General features: G+C 37.3%; 1 protein-coding gene across 1 annotated transcript in view; it reads right to left on the bottom strand.

The window, feature by feature from the left end:
• Window positions 1–21888, bottom strand: part of Babam2 (BRISC and BRCA1 A complex member 2) — a 392625-nt gene that overhangs the window by 61345 nt on the left and 309392 nt on the right. Inside the window, exons 9-10 of the mRNA XM_076832846.2 lie at window positions 19858–19928; window positions 16633–16715 (exon numbers count right to left, since the gene is read on the bottom strand). Coding sequence (XP_076688961.1) covers window positions 16633–16715; window positions 19858–19928 — 154 coding nt within the window. The remainder of the gene's footprint in view (window positions 1–16632; window positions 16716–19857; window positions 19929–21888) is intronic.

Raw genomic sequence — 21888 nt, 5'->3', positions numbered from 1 at the left:
GTGTGTCTTATTCTCCTCATCCTTGCCAACACTTATTTTGTTTGTATTCTTGATAACTGCCCTTTTGATGGAGTGAGATGAATTCTTAGAGTAGTTTTGATTTGCATTTCTCTAATTGCTAGAGATGTTGAACAGTTTTTCGTATATGTTGATTGATTGTATATCACTTTCTGAGACGTGTCTGTTCAGTTCCTTGGCCCATTTATTGATGGGGTTATTTATTTTTTGGGGTTAAGTTTTTTGAGTTCTTAATATATCCTAGAGATTAGTGCTGTATTTGATGTGCTTATGGTAAAGATTTGCTCCCATTCTGTAGGCTCTCTATTCACCTCACTGATTAATTGTTTCTTTTGCTGAGAATAAGCTTTTTAGTTTGAATCATCTCATTTATTGATTCTTGGTTTTAATTCTTGCACTATAGGAGTCTTATTAAGGAAGCTGGGGCCTAATCCTACATGATGAAGATTTGGACCTATTTTTTCTTCCATTAGGCGCAAGGTCTCTGTTCTAGTGCCTAAGTCTTTGATCCACTTTGAGTTGAGTTTTGCACATGGTGTGAGAGAGAGGGGTTTAATTTCTTTTTGTTACTTGTGGATTTCCAGTTTTCCCAGCACCATTAGTTGAAGAGGCTATCTTTTCTCCAATGAATGTTTTTGGCGCCTTTGTCTCATATAACTGTAGTTATGTGGGTTTGTCTCTGTGCCCTCTATTCTGTACCACTGGTCTACAAGTCTATTTTGGTGCCAATACCATGCTGTTTTTATTACTATTGCTCTTTTGTTTAAGGTCTGGAATAGTAATGCCACCAGCTTCATTCTTCTTGCTAAGGATTGCTATGACTATTCTGGATCTCTTATTTTTCCAGATGAATTTCATGATTGCTTTTTCTATTTCTATGAGGAATGTCATTGGGATTTTGATTGGGATTGCATTGAATCTGTATAGTGCTTTTGGTAGCATGGTCACTTTGACAATATTAATTCTGCCTATCCAAGAACAAGGTAGATCTTTCCATCTTCTAAAGTCTTCTCTAATTTCTTTATTTAGTGTGTTGTAGTTTTTAATCATAGAGGTCTTTCACCTCTTTCATTAAGTTTACTCCTAAGTATATTATTTTATTTTATTGAGGCTATTATAAATGGGGTGGTTTTCCTAGTTTCTCTTTCAGAGGATTTATGGGTGTTGATTGTATTTATATCCAGCTACCTTGCTGAATTCATTTATTACAACGTATTTTTCTTAATCAAACCTTTAATAAGGGTTGGGGTTGTGGCTCACTGGTAGAGTGCTCACCTAGCACGTGTGACGCATTGAGTTCAATTCTCAATACCACATAAATATAAATTAATAAAACCTTTAATAAATTATATATTTGTAAATCAATAAATAATATACATGTACCAAACCTAAAAAGTTAGACAAGACTACATTAGTAATCAATGCACATAAAAAATGACTCCATTTGCAGGGCTGAATGCTGAGTAAACAGCATTTGTGGCATGTATTCACCCTGAATGCCTATCATTTATGACTCTCATCAGAAAGGATGGATTTTCCTTAGTCCATCCTTTCTTCCTTACTGAAGTCCTGCAAATTCCAAATGAATGAAGCTTTACTGTATTCAAAAACTGCCAAAGCTAAAGCATTAATCCCTTCAGGTATTTGTTTCCTACTTATATATGTATAGATGAGGGATCCTTGGGGGTGCTGGTGCTTTTGCTTTTGAAGTTTAAACCAACAATGTATTATAGTAGCTGACTATGAAAATTATCCTTTAGTTCCATTCTAAACGTAATTACAACCCAGTTGATTTTAATGTCCTCTCCTGAGTATGTACAATTGTCATTCATGGGATAAAAATATTGCAGCCTTTCCCTGCTTTGCTGAAGTTTCTTATTTAATTATAATCAAGAAGTTAATCTTTGTAGTCTGAGAGATCATTTTAGAATGCTATGTTCTGACCTTGTCTTTCTTGAAGAAAAGTGATGCATGCTTTCTGGATAATTTAGAGAGAAGTTATAACCTTTCCAGCTAGGTTTAAAACAAACAGTTCTGTTTATAAAACTTTTCTGAATTAATCTTCCTGAATTCACTGGTTTCTAAAACTGGCCTTAAACCAAAGTATAAAACATAGGGAACTATGGAGAACCACACAACCTAGCCCAAGAAGGTGTTTCAAAGTGTCTTAGAGTAGTTTTTCAAATTAAAAGAACAATAGAGCCCATGAAATTCTGAAATTAGAAGCACATCACAGTTTTTTAAAGATATGCTAAAAGTGTTTAATATAATGAGTTTCTTTGTAATATGATATATGTAATTTATATTTTTTGCAGTGTTAGCTGGAGATCAAACCCAGGGCCTCATGCATGTAAAAATGCTGTTCTGAAGAACAGATTCATGGCTGGGGATGTAGCTCAGTGGTACAGCACTTGCCTGGCATGCACAAGGCCCTAGGGAGGGCAGGTAGGAGGGAAAGAAGGGAAAGGGGAAGAGAAGAGAAAAGAAGAAAAAGGAAGAATGAAGCAAAAAAAAAAAAAAAAAAAGGAAGGAGAAAAGAAAGAATCTATAGGATTGACTCAAGAGGTCTTTGGTACAAAAAATGTTAACTCCTGAGATAGATGACTTCTAATTGCCTATTTCAGTGCTAAGAATTCTACTAAAAAGGAAGCATAACATAGATGTAAGGTGTTGACTTCCATAGGTCTAGGGTGAAGTGATGATCTTAATAGTTTCTTAACCATATTTCCTTAATTAAACTATGGGAAAGGAAAATGAGTAGTGATGTCCATTATTTGGGACTATAGCTCTTTGAATCCTGACTGTATCCTGATTGGACAAATCTACATTAAAAACCACATTTAAGCAAAAAGGGAAGTTTGAAGCAGATGGGAATTAGGTGATAGTAAAAAACTAAATGTAACAATGTTATTGTGGATATACTGTATCCTTTAAAAAAAAAACTTTACCTGTTAGAAAAACATGTTAAAGTATTTGTAAGTGACATGATATGATATTCACATTTGCTTCAAAATATTCCAGAAAATAAAAATACTAAATTAAATTAAAAAGGAGGGAAGAAGCAAATAAACACGGTAGATAAAACTACAATAAGAGTGATAAGCACATGTGGGTTCATTATATTTTTCTCCCTACTTTTGTGTTAGTTTCAAATTTCTATGTTAAAAGGTTTTATGTTATTGTTGTTGTTGGTTTGTTGTTTAGAAAGATCCACAGGCACTCTAGATAGATCCAGTCCAAAAAACTGTTTGGATTCTACTTCAAAACAAACAAACAGGGGCAAGGGATAACAGCTGAACTAGCTGTTACCACCACTGAGGAAAAAATCCAGCCTCACGTCTCGCTGTCTTTGGCTGGTAATGTCTTCGATGAGATGTCTACTCATATTCTTCAGAGATGAGGATAGTCTCCATATCTCTGTATGTGGTTCCACACTGATCCTCTGCTCTTGTTCTTGGGTCTTACAGGTTCTCTTGTGATGCTCTAAGGATTTTGAAAATCACTACACACACTTGGCTTGTGGTCAACCAATTATCTGAAGTAGTATCAGAATACAGTTTAGCACATGGGATCTGGAATCAGTTTCTGGATTTTTAAATCCTAAGTGTCACTCAATCTTGCTGTGCCAGTTTTATCCTTTGTAACATGAGGTAATTTGGTTATTACCCTTAGAAGAATGCTGGAAGGATTAAATAATAATATATAAAATATGGAGAACAGTGTTGGGGCACAGTATACAATGAATATCTGTTAACCATCATCACCATTATCTTCTATACCATGAGTGCCTATAATCCCAGCTACTCAGGAGGCTGAGGCCAGAGTTCAAGGTCAACCTCTACAACTTAGTGTGACTCCTGTCTCAAAATAAAAAGGTTTGAGATGTAGTGCAGTGGCAGAGAGCTTTCCCAGCATGTGTGAGGCCCTGGGTTCAATCCCCCAGAACTGCAAAAAAAAAAAAAAAAGCTCATTCTTCACCAGTGTCAGTAATACTTTAATATTAATTATAAGAAAAGGTTTTCCTGAACTACATCAATATTGCAAATTATACTTTATTTCACTGAATAAGATACCTTCTCTGATTATAATGTTACTTTGCTGGGGATTGAACTCAGGGTGCTCTACCACTGAGCACCATCTCCAGCCCTTTTTATTTATTTTCAGATAGGGTCTCTCACTAAATTGCTTAGGCTGGCCTTGAACATGTGATCACCCTGTCCCCTAAGTGCCTGTAATTACAGGATAGCTACATTTTAAAGTCAAAATCTCTGAAGGTTTTCATGATTTTTTTTTAATCAGAAAAACTCACTTTTGCGATTACTTTAATGCATAGTTACAACTGAAAAGACTCACACAACATAAGAGGGCACGGGGGAAAATCACTGCATCATTGTGCATGTGATTTACAAGTCCTTCCCCAGAAGAAATCCTTTAAGATCTTTAAAAAGGTGCCAAGTAAATCCAAGGTATTATAATAAAGAGAATATCCCCAATGAAGATTAATGAAATAAATTTTCATCCCCGTGTCAGAACTCGTAAAGCAAACTTCTAAAAAGTAAATTCTAAAGATGAAAACTAAGTTTCAGTTTGAATCAAAACACTGGTATTGGTTGCTAAAGGATCTGAACTCTTCTGAGCTGTGAACTCTGATCGGGGCGTGCCGGTGTGTGTAATCAAAAATGAAAACCACTTGGCCTAGTAGGGTTAACCACCTTCAAGGAAGGAATAAAAATTAACCAAAGTGTTTCAAATATCAAAAGAACCCAGTAGTTCTCATACTGAGAGCAAAAAGACATTTGGAAAGATCATCTTTTATCTTTTCCATATTCTTTATCATTTTAAACCATAAAGAGAACTGACTGGTTTCACTTTTTGTTCATAATCAATTTTAGTTCCTGATGCCTTGATAGTTAATATTAATACTAGAATCTTTTTTATATCCCTGATATGAGGTAAAGATACTAGAACTAGAGTATTAATTTTTTCTTTTGCCTTTGTGTGTGTGTGTGTGTTCCTTTGCTGTCCTGGGATCAAAAGGCAGAGACTCACACCTGCTAGGCAAATGGTCTACCTTGAACCCAGCCCTTTATACTTTTCATAGACTGGGTTTAAAACAAACTTCAATACCCACATTGTGTTCCTAATTTTAATCGCTACCAATTCTGCTGTGCTCTTCAAACATATTCATTTCATTAAAAAGTGATCTGTATCCAAAAAAGTGAGTGAGTTTTGAGAAACATTACAGTTTTGGTTTTACTGATTATCTAGTAGCCCTCTTGTTTGCTGACTATTAATATGCTACAAGGTTGTTGTAGAACATTGTTGCAGTGGCAAGGAGACAAAAGGTCACACCATTTTGCCAGGAATTGAGTGGCTGCTGTCATGATGGCCTGCCTCTTAGAGGTTGAGGCGACAGTAGAACATCAATGCAGATAATTTCCTGGGTTATACTAGGAATCATGGAGCCTGACAAAATTGGAGCTTGGAAGGGGCATTTGCAGCAATAAACAGAAGCCTCTGATTTTTACTTAAAATTTCAAAAGCTGTCCTGATTTCTAATTTATTGGCCTTGATTAAGGAAAGAATTATTTAAATGATGAGCAGAATTAGTCTGAAGTTGTCCATTTCCTCTAGCTTAAAAAAGTCCTACAAGAAACTGAGCCCTCTGAAAAACAAAATAACTATTTGCAGTACTTAATGTAAACTTAGAACAAGTGAACAAGTGAATGAACAGAGAGAAAAATAAAGAAATATACAAAAAGAACATTAAGAAAATCTGTGTCAATATTAATCATTAAAATTAATTAAAAAATCAGAGGAAGAAACTCAGAATTCAGGGAGCCTACATCCAGCCACCACACACAACTGTAAGACAGAGTCTCAGAGCAACCCAAGTCCTGCAAAGGAACGCTGGAAATAGAAATATAAAATATAAAAAGAATATTTTTCTCTTTTCTTCTTTTAAAAATATAAGATGTTTTATAGAAATAACAGATATCTCTAGTGCTTATCGATGTAGCTACCAAATAAAAAATTAATAGCACAAATTAGGGGGAGGAAAAGAAACAAAAGGTGTTATGTTTCACCAAAATTAATTCACTATTAACCTGAAGTAGATTGTTAGGTTAAAGATGTGCATTGCACAAACAGACCATAACACAATAATTCTGGGTGACTTTAACACACCTCTTTCACCACTGGATAGATCTTTCAAACAAAAGCTAAACAAAGAAACTACAGAACTCAAAAATATAATCAATAACTTAGGCTTAACAGACATATATAGACTATTTCAGCCATCAATGAGTGAATACACTTTCTTCTCAGCAGCACATGGAGTCTTCTCTAAAACAGACCATATATTATGTCACAAAATAACTTCGCAAATACAAAAAAGTCGAGATATTATCCTGCATTGTATCAGATTATAATGGAATGAAATTAGAAATCAATGATAAAATAAAAAATTGAAGCTACACCAATACCTGGAGACTAAATTGCAGAAGACATCAAAGAGGAGATTAAATAATTATTAGAGGCGGGTTGGGGTTGTGGCTCAGTGGTAGAGCGCTCACCTAGCATATGCGGAGGCCCTGGGTTCGATCCTCAGCACCACATAAAAATAAGTAAAATAAAGGTAGTGTACAACTAAAGAATAAATATTTTAAAAAATTCTTAGAGGTAAAGGAGAATACTGATAAAACATATCAAAATCTCTGGGACATTATGAAGGCAGTACTAAGAGGAAAGTTCATTGAATGGAGTTCATTCCTTAAAAGAAAAAGTCAACAAATAAATGACTGAACATTACATCTCAGAGAATCTACATCCTAGGAGCAAATTTTTACCCCTCACACATCAGAGCACTAATCTCTAGGGTATATAAAGAACTCAAAAAGCTAAACATCAAAAAAAACAAATAACCGAATCAACAAATGGGCCAAGGACCTGAACAGACACTTCTCAGAAGGATATACAATCAATCAACAAATATATAAAAAATGTTCATCATCTCTAGCAATTAGAGAAATGCAAATCACGACTACTCTAAGATATCATCTCACTCCAGTCAGAATGGCAGCTATTATGAAGACAAACAACAGTAAGTGTTGGTCAGGATGTGGGGAAAAAGGTACACTCATACATTGCTGGTGGGACTTCAAATTGGTGCAGCCAATAAGGAAAGAAGTATGGAGATTCCTTGGAACTCTGGGAATGGAACCACCATTTGACCCAACTATCCCTCTCCTCGGTCTATACCCACAAGACTTAAAAACAGCATACTTTATATATAAACAGAGATAAGAAAAATTGTGGTATATATGTGTAATAAGAATTGTAATGCACTCTGCTGTCATTTTTTAAAAAAATAAACACAGCATACTACAGGAACACAGCCACATCAATGTTTATAGCAGCACAATTCACAATAGCTAAACTGTGGAGCCAATCTAGATGTCCTTCAGTGGATGAGTGGATTAAAAAAATGTGGCATATATACACAATGGAATTTTACTCAGCAATAAAAGAGAATAAAATCATGGCATTTGCAGGTAAATGGATAGCGTTGGAGAAGATAATGTAAGTGAAGTTAGCCAATCCCAAAAAAACAAATGCCGAATGAATGTTTTCTCTGATATAAGGAGGCTGACTCATAGTGAGGTAGGGAGGGGGAGCATGGGAGGAATAAATGAATTCTAGATAGGGAAGAGGGGTGGGAGGGAAAAAGAGGGGGCAGGGGATTAGCAAGAATGGTGGAATGTGATAGACATCATTATCCAAAGTACATGTATGAAGACACGAATTGGTGTCAACATACTTTATGTACAACCAGAGATATGAAAAATTGTGCTGTATATGTATATGTAATGTATTCTTCTGTCATTTATTTTTTTAAAAAAATCAATAAAAAATAATCAGAGCTGAAATTAATGCAGTTGAAACAAAAAAGAATTGAAAAATCTGACAAAACAAAAAGTTGGTTCTTTTGAAATAATAAAATTGATAACCTTTACCATGCTAATGAAGAGAAGGAGAGAGAAAACTCAAATTACTAACATCTGTAATGAAAAAGGAAATATCATGACAGACACTAAAGAAATACATAATTACAAATTATTTTGAAAATTTTTACTCCAAAGAATATATAATATTGAAGGCATTGACAAATTTCTAGAGTAATATGATTTGCCCAAATTGAATCAGGATGATATAAACAAGTTAAACAAGATCAATTTCAAGTAATGAAACAGAAGATGCCATCAGAAGCCTATCAACCAAGAAAAGCCCAGGATCAGATGAATATATAACTGAGTTCTACAAGACTATCAAAGGAGAACTAATACCAATACTCTTCAAATTATTCCATAAAATAAAAAAAAGGGGGAACACTTCTAAACTCATTCTCTGAGACCAATATCACCCTGATTCCAAAACCAGACAAAGACACATCAAAGAAAGAAAACTTCAGACCAGTATCTCTAATGAACATAGATGCAAAAATTCTCAATAATAATTCTGGCAAATCGAATACAAAAATGAATCAAAAGATAGTGCACCACGATCATGTGGGATTCATCCCAGGGATGCAAGGTTGGTTCAATATAAGGAAATCAATAAGTGTAATTCATCACACCAACAGACTTAAAGATAAGAATCATATGATCTTCTCAATAGAGGCAGAAAAAGCATTTGACAAAATATAGCATCCCTTTAGTGTTCAAAACACTAGAAAAACTAGAGATAATAGGAACATATATCAACATCATAAAAGCTATCTATTCTAAGCCCAAGGTCAAAATCATTCTAAATGGAGAAAAATTGAAAGCATTCCTTCTAAACACTAGAGCAAGTCAAGGATGACTTCTTTCACCACGTCTATTTAACATAGTTCTTGAAACACTAGCCAGAGCAATTAGACAGACAAAATAAATTAAAGGGATATGGATAGGAAAAGAAGAACTCAAACTATCACTGCCAATTACATGATTCTATACCTAGAGGATCCAAAAAATTCCACCAGAAAACTTCTTGAACTAGTAAATAAATTCAGCAAAGTAGAAGGATATAAAATCATCACCCATAAATCAAAGGCATTTCTGTACATCAGTGACAAATCCTCTAAAGGAGAAACCAGGAAAACTACCCCATTTACAATAGCCTAAACAAACAAACAAAAAAAAAAAAAAAAAGAAAGAAAAGAAAAAGAAAAAAAGAAAAAAAAACTTGGGAATCAATTCAAAGAGAAAGAGGTGAAAGTCCTCTACAATGAAAACTACAGAACAATTAAAAGACCTTAGAAGATGGATAGATCTACCTTGATCTTGAATAGGCAGAATTATTATTGTCAAAATGACCGTGCTACCAAAACCACTATACAGATTCAATGCAATCCCAATCAAAATCCCAATGACATTCCTCATAGAAATAGAAAAGGCAATCGTGAAATTCATCAGGAAAAATAAGAGACCCAGAATAGCCAAAGCAATCCTTAGCAAGAAAAGTGAAGCAGAAGGCTTCACTATACCATACCTTAAACTATACTACAGAACAGTGGTAACAAAAATGGCATGGTGGGCTGGGGATGTGGCTCAAGCGGTAACCGCTTGCCTGGCATGCGCGGGGCACTGGGTTGGATCCTCAACACCACATAAAAATAAAAAAATAAAATAAAGATGTTGTGTCAACCGAAAACTAAAAAAATAAATATTAAAAAAATTCTCTCTCTCTTAAAAAAAAATGGCATGGTACTGGCACCAAAATAGATGTGTAGACCAATGGTACAGAATAGAGGGCACAGAGACAAACCCACATAAATACAATTATCTCATACTAGAAAAAGAAGCCAAAACATATATTGGAGAAAAGATAGCCTCTTCAACAAATGGTGCTGGGAAAACTGGAAATCCGCATGTAACAAAATGAAATTAAACATCTCTCTCTCACCTTGTGCAAAACTCAGCTCAAAGTAGATCAAAGACTTAGGCACTAGAACAGAGACCTTGCGCCTAATGGAAGAAAAAGTAGGCCCAAATCTTCATCATGTAGGATTAGGCCCCAGCTTCCTTAATAAGACTCCTATAGTGCAAGAATTAAAACCAAGAATCAATAAATGGGATGGATTCAAACTAAAAAGCTTCTTCTCAGCGAAAGAAACAATCAGTGAGGTGAATAGAGAGCCTACAGAAAGATGGGAGCAAATCTTTACCACAAGCACATCAGATACAGCACTAATCTCTAAGATATATTAAGAATTCAAGAAACTTTACACCAAAAAAACGATTAACTCAATCAATAAATGGGCCAAGGAACTGAACAGACACTTCTCAGAAGATGATATACAATCAATCAACAAATATAAGAAAAACTATTCAACATCTCTAGCAATTAGAGAAATGCAAATCAAAACTACTCTAAAAGTTCATCTCACTCCAGTCAAAAGGGCAGTTATCAAGAATACAAACAACAATAAGTGTTGGCAAGGATGTGGGGAATAAGATACACTCATACATTGCTGGTGGGACTGCAAATTGGTGCAACCAATCTGGAAAGCAGTATGGAGATTCCTTGAAAAACTGGAAATGGAACCACCATCTGACCCAGCTATCCCACTCCCTGGTTTATAACCAAAGGACTTAAAAACAGTGTATTACAGGGACACAACCACATCAGTGTTTATAACAACACAATTCACAATAGCTAAATTGTGAAACCAACCCAGATGCCCTTCAATGGATGACTGGGTAGGGAAACTTTGGTGTATATACCCAATGGAACATTACTCAGCATTAAAAGAGAATAAAATCATGGCATTTGCAGGTAAATGGATGGAGTTGGAGAATATCATGCTAAGTGCAGTAAGCCAATCCCCAAAAAACAAAGGCCAAATGTTTTCTCTGATATGTGGATACTGATCCATAATGGGGGTGGGGTGGGGAGCATGGGAGGAATGGAATAACTTTAGATAATGAAAGGGGAGGGAAAGGAAGGGAGGGGTTATGGGGTAGGAATGAGATGGCCATTATTACCCTAAGTACATGTATGAAGACACGAATGGTGTGACTCTACTTTGTGTACAACCAGAGAAATGAAAAATTGTGCTCTATATGTGTACTATGAATTGAAATGCATTCTGCCATCATGTATAACAAATTAGAATAAATAAATAAATTTTAAAAAAAGATGTGCACTGCAATCTCACAACAATCTGCTGACAAAGTAACTAAAAAATATACTAAAGAAAAAAAAAATCAGTGAAAGCCTTTCCCCTTGTTCTGTGCTCCAGGCCTGGCAGACTCAGGCAAGGTATGGCTGCCTTGGGGCTTTTGCACAAGTGCATTCCTGTCCCTGCCACCTCCTCCCTGGCTCCCTGTGCCCCTCAAGGTCTCAGATGAGGTCTTCCTAACTATCCTAACAACAGTCTCCCCCAGCATAGCCTTTCATCACATAAATTTGCAATTTATATATTTTCATGTACTTTGTCATCTCTCACATTAGACTCCATTAGAGAGGGCTTCTCTCTCTTTTCTTTACTCTCTCTCATTATGTAACATGAAGGTCTTTCTCTTTCACACATCACTTTGTGCCTTGCAAGTAATAGGCCAGTCACAAAATAGTTGTTTTAAAATGCACAGCATTGTACTTCACCTCTACCTGATCTCTTTTCTCATAACTTGACTCAGCAGGCAACTAAAAAGTTCAGAATGACCACCAACACCTGCCCAGGTGGCAGCTGTCTTGGTGTCTGAGGACAAGGCAGAGAGAAGGGGGAGCAGAGATGCTATTTCATGTCCTGCTGGGTCTTCAGACCAGGCCTTGGCAAACTTTTTCTGTAATGTGTTAAATAATAAATATTTTAGGCTTTGTAGGCCGTATACAATGTTGCACATTGTTTCTTTCTTCTGTTTTCTAACAACCCTTTTAAAAACCTAAACATTATTCTCAGCTCCAGGGCTGTACTAAAAAGGGCTGAGGGTGGGGTTTGGCCCACAGCCTGTAGTTTTCCAACTTCTGTACTATACACTAACACATTATCTAAGTTGTAAGCATCTTAAGTCCAAGCTTGAGTTTTTTACTTGTATTCCCTTATACCAGGCATAGTATTGAGCATATAATAGGTATTCTCAGTAAAGGAGAACTCAGTGAAATTGATTGGAATTGGGGGCAGAGAAGAGAAAAGAGGCCAGGTTTGGTGTAATAGGCGTTACCTAAGAAGACATGGCCTGTGGCCCAGGCTGATGACCCAAGGACTCAGAGGTAATGAGAAGAACTTCCCACACCACAGGTCCTCTCCCATAGCCTTGGAAATCCCAGCTCCTGACATTCTTCCCTTCCAGGCAGCTGCTCCTGTTGCTCCTATTTACAGTGTAGCTGGCTGGGCCCTGGAAAGAAGCCATCTTTCCCCATAGGTGCTCTTGTGCTGTGCTCTCTCGCCTTGATAGTTAGGAAGACTTTCTTGCCATCTAGCACTCTGAAAATGCTGTCAAAAGGTAACTACTGCCTCCAGAGGGAAGAAGAATTTGGCCAATATGGAATTACCTACTCAACTGCTACCAACACTGCTCAGATGACGGCCAGGAACCCTCCTGAAAACAGCTTGTGGATGGGAGTAAGTTTCTGAACCTGCCACAGTAGATACTGGTAGTAGATGAAGGAAGAGGAAGGTATAAGTGGATAGGGAAGCTCCATGGAGATCATCATGGCCACAGTCCCCACTCCTGGAATCACTGGAATGTCAGGATATTGCTGTGCCTCCTGAGAGTCCCCAAATATGCACGATGGCTTTCCCTGAGACTTTCTTGCTTGCCCACACCCGAGCAGTCTGAGATCAGAGCCACCTGCCTCCAGACAGAGGTGCCTTTTTCCTCTGGCATCCAAAAAGCTCAGAATGACCACCTACACCTGCCCAGGTGGCAGCTATCTTGTAGTCCAGGGAGAAGGCAGGGGGAAAGGGGAGCAGAGATGCTATTTCATGTCCTGCTAGGTCTCCAGCCTCCACAAGGGAGTGGAGCCACCCACAGCCAGAAGACTGGCTCCATCTCCAGGCACTTCCGTCCTCCTCTTTCACATCTTGAGATCCCAGAATAATTCACTGCAGTGTTCTTTGTCAAGTCTCTGCCACCCCATATTCACCTCCCCATCTTTATGGAAGAAAAAAAGGAACAAATGGTCCCTTGGGCGTTGTAACCAAGCAAGCAGATGCTTCCAAAGGAAGGTAAGTGTCAGATGCGTAACTACATGACTGAGGAAAACACATTATCTAACCAAGCTGCACTCTGATGCAGCAAGTCCTACATTTTATTTTATTTTTTTATTTATTTTTTTTTTTTAAGTCCTACATTTTAGATAAGAAAGAAGCAAAAGGGTGGAAATAATTTATTTAAGGACAGACTGAGTTAGTGGTGGAGCAGGAAACTGCATCAAACTCCCTTGATTCATATGAGGTCTTATCCGCCAGAGGAGCCAAGAGTGTGGGCAGTGACCTTAGGGGACAAGGAACAAATGATCTGGGGAGGAAAGGAATGGCAGCCCGAGGAAACACTTTGGAAAAAGCAAGGTCACTGTAGCTGTTCTGATGGGGGCTTGGGGATTCTATGTTTCTGAAGAAGGTAATTCCAAACTAAGTAAAAATATGACTTTGGGACTTAATTCTGCCTGTCTAACTTGGGAAAACTAAGACAGTGAAATGGAGAAGAAACTGTAAGAAATATTGGATACACAATTTCACGGAGACAATATTCTGTAGGAAACTCAAAAGCTAAAGCAATTCTATAAATGTTAAATGTACTGACAAGAGAGCTGGCAGGGGCTGGGAGGTGAATGTTGTTCTATTCCTGAACATTAAGAAAGTTACAATTTCCTCTTGCTAGCTGCTATGGCTTGGAAATAGTTTGCCCCCAAAGGCTCATGTGCTGGAGGCTTGGTCCCAGTAGGGAGATATCAGAGGTGTTGGAACCATTCAGAGGTGGGGCTTAGTAGAAAGTGATTAGGTCATTAGGGGTGCTGCTTTGGGAAGAGATTAATGTAGTTCTCATGGTAATAGATTGTTAGTAAGTGAGGCCACCCAATGCACTTGGATCCTTCTGCATGTAGCTGTTTCCCTTTCTATTCCTCTGCCATGTTGTGACCCAGACAAATGGACCCAAACATATTGGACTCCTGATCTTGAATAATAGTTTCTAAAACTATGAGTTCAATAAATCTCTTTTCTTTATAAAGTACCCCGCTTAAGTATTTTGTTATAGCAAAAGAAAACAGACTAGTATGTCACCACCAGAGTAGTAATTTTTGAGTTGTATGTTGCCAACACAGGTTAGAATTGAACAATGTCAAGAATGTATATTTTCCCTTATATCTGATATGATCTGATAGCAACTCAAAGTAGAACCATGGCTAGGAAATAAAAGTAAGTTTCAGGAAAAAGATGAGATGCTGTGGCACTTTGGGAAAGGAATGGTTGAAGCATTCTTCTAAGTTACCATGTGTAAATGTCCAGCCACAATGGGGTTTTCCAAAGCCACTTGGGAGGTATTTGACTGTTGCTACCACCATTTGAGACAGGGTACAGGTTCCTTTGGCTGAGTTGGGCTAGAACAATCAGACAATTAACTCAAGTCATCAGAAATATATCAAGGATGCAGTCAGGGTCTGGGGTGGGATTAGAAATAGAATCGCTAGTTCCAAGGGGATGACATGAAGTGGATGTGGCAAATAGCAAGTGATATCTCACAAAGGAATTAAGGCTCAGAACACAAACCAAGATAACAACATATGAAGTGAGAGTTAAAAGTGGTGGCCAGAAGCATTGTGTTTGGCTAAGATCAGTAATGCCAGAGAAGCTGGTGAGCAGCTCAGTGTGAAGATCCTCCTCCACTTGGACCCATATTGTAGGTTAAGCTCCATATGCCAGTGTTTCATGAGACCTGGCAGCCAGGTTCCGCGTGTCCACACGAGGACACCTAGCCGATGGAGACTTGTCCTGGTGAATTGAACCAGGTAGACCCTTGGTGAAAATCTTTTCCCCAACCCTCTGTTTAATACACATATAAGTAATGCTAAATAACATGCTTGTATTTTCAGATGCATTTGAAAAGATGGCCCCAACATTTGATGAACTAGAGTTGGAACTCAACACAAAGCACTGCATGACAAGAGCAGTTTGGTGATTGTTGGGCAACATGGAAAGGCAGAGAGGCCAGCTGCCGGGGGGACAGCCAGCTCTCAGCTAGCTCCTGGTGGAGAATGCCACATGAGGTTTCACTTGGAGGCCCTCTTCCCTCTGACACTGGACATTTAGGGGCTTCTTACTCTCTGGTGGTGTGGAATCGGGTTAAAAAAAAAGGGAAGGATTTAGACACTATTTTAATCTAAGTAAATTACAACCAGGAAGTTAGGTCTGCTGGGGAGGGAAAATCTCCGAAGTCAGTATACTGGCACTATCTGAGGTCTGGGCTATGTGGGGCTAAAGTGTTCTTTCCTAATGGTGCACTGGGGACAGGGGAAGTGCTACCTACTGAGTGAAGCCAACTCAAACCCACTGCTTTTTTCTCACTTGAGCTGGGAAAGCTGGAACTCTTTGGCCTTGAAGATTAGGCATTTTGCATATCAAATTACTACAGAATGAAGGTGTCCTTGACTTGCAACTTGAACCTGACATATTTATAAGAAAAATAAACTAAACAAAAAAAGAAACAAAGGGAATAAGATCAAAAGATATTATCTGCTTAGAGAAAGCTGGACAGTGCTTATTGGCTGATTGATTAATACAACATAACAACCACTTAAATCTGCCTCCTCTGTGGAAAAACACTGAGAAGTTATGCTGGGATTGTATTAAAATGCTGCCCAGCTTTAAGTTATGTTTTACTCATTATCACAGTTGTAGACTTTTCACTTAGTAAGGATGGGAACCAAATAATCAAAGCAAGTAGGTTCTGAGTAATTCTGAAAGTTTTGAGACCTGCTACTAGAAAGATATTCTGAAATAGAAATCTGTCTAGTGCCAGGTACAATGGTGCATGCCTGTAACCCCAACAACTTGGGAGGCTGAGGCAAGAGAATTGCAAGTTTGAGGACAGCCTTGTCAAATTAGGAAAACCCGCAACGTAGTGAGACCCTGTCTCAAAATAAAAAAAGGGCAGTAGATGTAGCTCAGTGGTGAAGCACCACAGGGTTCTATCTTTAGTGCCATAAAAAATAAATAAATAAATAATAAAATAAAATGAAAAATAAGAAAGAAAGAAAAGGAAAAAGAAGAAAAGAAATGGAAAGGAAATCTGTTTAGGATAGGGCTTCTCCAACCTGGCAATATCATCATTTTGGATTCAATAATTTCTGTTGAGTGGGACCATTCTATGCATTACAGGATGTTTAGCTGTATCACTGATCTCTAGCCACTGAATACCAGTAATGATACTCCTCCCTAAGTCATGACTATCAAAAATGCTTCCAAAGATGTCCCCTAAAGGGTAAAATTACTCTAGTGATCATACCATTATGTACATATGCTAAAGTAAGAGACCAAGTCAGACACTAAAGGATCTCATACTGATTATTACATGTGATTTGGACATTTAAAAAAGTATGCTGAAATGCTGAGAGCAAAAGTATACTCACTGTGCACAAGAAAACAGAAATCTCTCCACATCAGCAGCAGAGTGAGTTTTGTAAAGCCTTCTGCGTCGTACTCCACGACTCCTCTAAGTAACACAAACACACACAAAAACCCTCATAAAAATATGGTATAGAAGGGATGGAGCCAAGTGAAGAATATCTTGGTGATGTTAGGGCTACTGAATCTTGTATGGATTCCAGTGAGTTTGATCATGGGAAAGGTATTGCCTCTTGGTTTAAGTCACAGCTTTTCTATTTACTGTTTGCTATAACATAAGCAAATCTCTTAACCTTTTTAGAACCTCAGTTTCCTCATCTGTAGAATAAGTATACTTATATTTGTAAACTTCATTACAGGGTTGTGAAAAACAAAACAAACCATAAAATGCAAATATTAGCTACTAAAAGGGAAAAGTTGAGAAATCAGGTCAGCAATGACCTCATAATACCAAAATGTCACCATGCTATCTGTACAATGATCTTTAAAGTCTTACTTTCACTTGGGACTACACAGCAACGAACGATGACAATATTATTACATTTGAAATCATATATTACTTTTCTTCCAAAGTATGTGGAATCCTTTCTCTTGCCCTGCCCTCCCTCCCCAATGGACTCAAGATAGTAGCAATGTCAGATGGGAGAGTGGTGAGTGCAAGGGCCAGAAAAGTGCTGATCTGTTGGCCCCATTTACTTCTTTTAAGAACAGACTGTGCCAGGGGGTATCACTACTATAATGTGACAATATCAGCCACAATCTTTGGAAGGGAGTGATTCATCCTCCTAAGAAGATCTTTGTTGTCCTTAGAAATGCCCTTTCTCTGGCCAAATCAGGCCAATCAGACCATCAATATTGATGATCTCCCATAGGAAGAGATAGTTGTGTTGCTTGGAAAGGTAAAGGAACAAGGATCCTGAGGGCTAAGGGATTTGCTCAAAAGATGGCTGGTATATCACTCAGACGTGCCTGAAGTCAACTATTCTGTTGACCAGTTTTATTTTTCTTTATAAATTTATTTATAATTAACCCAATATTATAAAACTTATAACTTTTTAGGTCCCGTACCCAAAGGCAAAAATAAGCACACATTTTTTATTATGCTCACAGTACAGTAACACAGTAGTACTTATTTATAATTTAGCACTAATTGTATATAAGTACTACTATATTATTGTAATATGTGCATAAAACATACACAAACATGTACATTAAAAAAGAATGATATTTTAAAACAAATACATATTCAATTTTCATAATTCTCTTGTACCCCAGGAAAGTTGTGTCCTTTGGAGGGCACTGTGCTAGCTTCTACCATTTTCAATTATATATACTAAAGATAATCTTATTCAAAAATTGGAAGATCAAAGGTATCATTTAGTAGTCACTGTATCAAAAATACTTCCTCAAAATGTTGATAAATAAAACAGAAAAAAATCTCAATTATTAGAGAGTCATGTAAAAGACAGTCATGTTGCTTGGATACTGACATTTCTATTTTGGAGTAAGGAAAATTCCATAATGGATAATAAGAAAATTGCTTAACATTGTTTTGGGGAGTCAGACATTTTGCTTTAACTGTGCCAGTTTGAAAATGATACCCCAGGGAGCTGCCAGCCTTATTCTTGGTTTCCTTCTCTCTTACCTATTCCCAAGTTCCTAATTTCTTCTATTATTTAAAATTTAAATTTTGTTACTGTATGTGGGTGTGTGTGCGCATACGTGTGTGCATGTGTGTGTGTGTGTGTGTGCATACGTGTGTGCATGTGTGTGTGTATAAAATTTATCCAACTTCTCTGGAATAAGGCTGGGTATAATGAGACCATTAAAATCCTAGTGCTCAGTTCCACCCTGTGGGCAGAAAGCTCTACCTCTTCAGACCCGAGGGAAAGGCACTGCCTCTTCCACGGAGCTGAACCTCAGCAGAAGCTTGATAAGGCGCCAACAGCATAAAAGTAAATAGGGTCACAGAGTATCATGGCCTCTGGCAGAGGAGGAAAGGGCAGACACATGGGACAGCAGCAGCAGGAGGTACCACTGTCCCTACAGTCACATGCTTTACCCTTTTCCCACATGGCACCTTCTTCCAACTCACTTTTCTTTTTCTAGGAATTGAAGTCAGGGGCACTCAACTACTGAACCATATCCTCAGCCCTATTTTGTATTTTATTTAGAGAAAGGGTCTCTGAGTTGCTAAGCCATTGCTGAGTCTGGCTTTGAACTCATGATTCTCCTGCTTCAGCCTCCTGAGCTTCTGGGATCTCAAGAGTGCACCACTGTGCTTGGCCTTCCAACTCACTTTTGTGTCTAGTGTTAGATATTTATTTATTTATTTATTTTAGTTGTAGGTGGACACAATTTTTTTTTTTTTTTAATGTGGTGCTGAGGATTGAACCCAGTGCCTCATGCATGCCAGGGGAGCACTCTACCACTGAGCCACAACCCCAGCCCATAGTGTTAGATTTTCTTTGCAAATCTGTGTGGTACCATTGGCAGTATTGTCCTTTCAGTTTCTGCCCTGGCTTCCCTTCTTCTAGGTGTGTGACTTCTATCAGGTTACTGAACTTCCAACAGATTCACAGATGTGTCAAAAAATGCCTGCCTGGTTCACTTCATGGGTACTGTGAGAAGACAGAGGTGAAAGCGCAGTATGAACTACAAAAAGCTGTACAACAAGCAGGTATTACTACCATCACTGCTGAAGGTACTACCATTATTACTGCGGATCTTGCTACAGGCACTACTACCATTATTACTGCAGGCATTATTACCATTATTATTATAAGCACTATTAACATTAGTACTGCAGGTTTTGCTACCATTATTAATCCAGGCATTAATACCATTATTACTATAGGGTTTACTTCCATTATTACTGCAGGTATCACTACCATTATTGCTACAGACAGTACTACCATTATTACTGCAGGTTTTGCTCCCATTATTACTGTAGGCAGTACTACCATTATTGCTTACTGCTGGGGTAGGGGGCAGACATGCTGCTGCGGGGGTGGGGGAGATATCTGATTCTATTATTTGCTAAAGAATGCTTTAAAAAATGTCACCCCAGGAACTCTAGTGTAAACAACATGCCAAAAAGAATCAAAATGGCATTGCAAAGGTCTCATATGTAATAATTAAATACTATTTTCTTAATCAAGTCTCCATAGTAGGCTCATGAGCAAGTGAGGGCATGGTTGGTACAGAGGTTTAAACAGAGCAGAACTTACGTGCCGAAGTGACTGAGGAAAGCAGCAATGTACTCTCTTCTTTTATGATATCCTTGAATCACATACTGCACCTGGAATAGGATCCCAAAACTGAGAATTAGCACAGAAAAAATTTTAATGCTTTATTATGAAAAATTTCAAAGATTCCTATCCATACTCGACAACTATGAATATTTTGCCTAGTTGCTTTATCCAAGGATCTACCTACCTATCAACCTATCAATCAATCTTGCTGAAACATTTCAAAGGAAATTAGAGACATCATGACAGTTCACCCCTAAATACTTCAGTATGTAACCCCCAAACTAAGATATTCTCCTACATAATCATAATACCATTATCATATCTAACAAATTTAGCAGTCATTTCCTGATATCATCTAGTTCCCTGTCCATTTTCAGAATTTCCCAACTATTCCCAAAACATTTTTTAAAAAGCAGCATACAACCCAAGGATGAGATATTTAATGTTTTAATGTCTTCAAGTCTTTTAAATCAAGAATAATAGCATCTCCTCAAGTATGTGTACATGTCTGTGTGTGCCCATGTGTGCACACACAAGACACTGACTTTTCAAAGAAACTGGATTAGCTGCCTAGAAAATGTCTCAATTCTCTTAACTGCTTCCTTTCTTTTTCCTTTACCTTATGTATTTCCTATAAATTGAAATTTAAAGCTAGGAGTGTGATTAGACTCAGGTTAAACATTTTTGGAAAGAAGGTTTTATAGATAAAATGGGGCATCAATGGATCACTTGATTAAGATGATGACAGCTGGATCACGCCACTGTAGAGGGCTGTTGCCCTGTCACAGTGAGTATCAGCCTTAATATATCCCCCACCCCAGGTGACCACCTAATACATCATCATCATCAAACATTCACTGAATGGTTTTAGTATCTGTTGGGAGATTTTTATTTGAATCAATTTTTTTCATAATGACCTGCAAAATGATGATTTTTGAACTTTATCATTCCCTTTGCATTTATAAGCTGATGTTCTCTGCAAAGAAGCCCTTTTTCTCACTAATTTGGGATGGGTTTTTTTTTTTTTTTTCTCTCTCTCTCTTTTTTTTTTTGGTTATCTTGAACTCCTATTGAAAAGTCAATATAATGCTTTATTCTTTATTTTTAAAATCCTTTAGATTTTAAATTGAAATAAGTGTTCAGAATAAGACATATTACAATAGGAGATTTTATTTTGCCTTTTTATATTTCCTTGTTATCATCAAATGACAGTTTCTATTTAAAAAATGCGAATTCATTAAGCTAGGTAGTTGAAAGGCAGTCATTTATGCACCAGCCTCCAACATGAAAACATGTTTTTTGTAATGTCTTCATAATGGTAGAAAGAAACAGTGGGAAAGTGAGACCCCCAAAATTGTTTATACTGGCTATAGCCAAATAGCATTTCCTTGGCTAATGAAAGCTCAAGATAAAGTGCTTGGAATAACCTTGACACAATTGGTACTGATAGCCATGCTGCACCCTTTAAAAGTAAAACAATTCTATTTTAACAATAGGGGTTTTATGTCAATTTATAAAAACAGTGCTTACTTTGCAGGCTTAATGCAGGATCAGAAATGTTATTTTCGGAAAAGAAAAACAGATGATAAGTTTGCTTAAGTGGCTTTGTTTAAAAAGGGGATGAAAACAGTTCTGTGTACTTGGTTTTAAAAACAGAAAACCATTTTAACAGAAACCCACAACAAAACTGGCTATAAAGATAGATTCCAATGTAATTATGGAAATTCATTTGAAGAGATTGTTCCTAAAAGCAGCCCATACTGTCCTCGTTTGGAGCAAACAGAAGAACACCAATTTCAAAAGACAAGTAAAATTAATGAAAGGGAAACAGATAAGAAAAACTGACTGATTCTTATATTTCTGGGAAAATGATAAAAAAATTTTTGAGGAAAATATATGACTAGAAATTAATCTCAATTGGAGAGCTTTAAAAAGGCTTTTCTTCTCAGTTCTGGAAGACCCAATTTGCATTTTTCTCTATAATTCTGGGACACAGATTGGAAGGCA

This window comes from Callospermophilus lateralis, chromosome 14, assembly GCF_048772815.1.
Source record: "Callospermophilus lateralis isolate mCalLat2 chromosome 14, mCalLat2.hap1, whole genome shotgun sequence".
In the NCBI taxonomy this organism is placed as follows: Eukaryota; Metazoa; Chordata; class Mammalia; order Rodentia; family Sciuridae; genus Callospermophilus; species Callospermophilus lateralis.
Note: the sequence above shows the minus strand (reverse complement) of the source record. Positions and strands in the feature narration are given on the sequence as shown.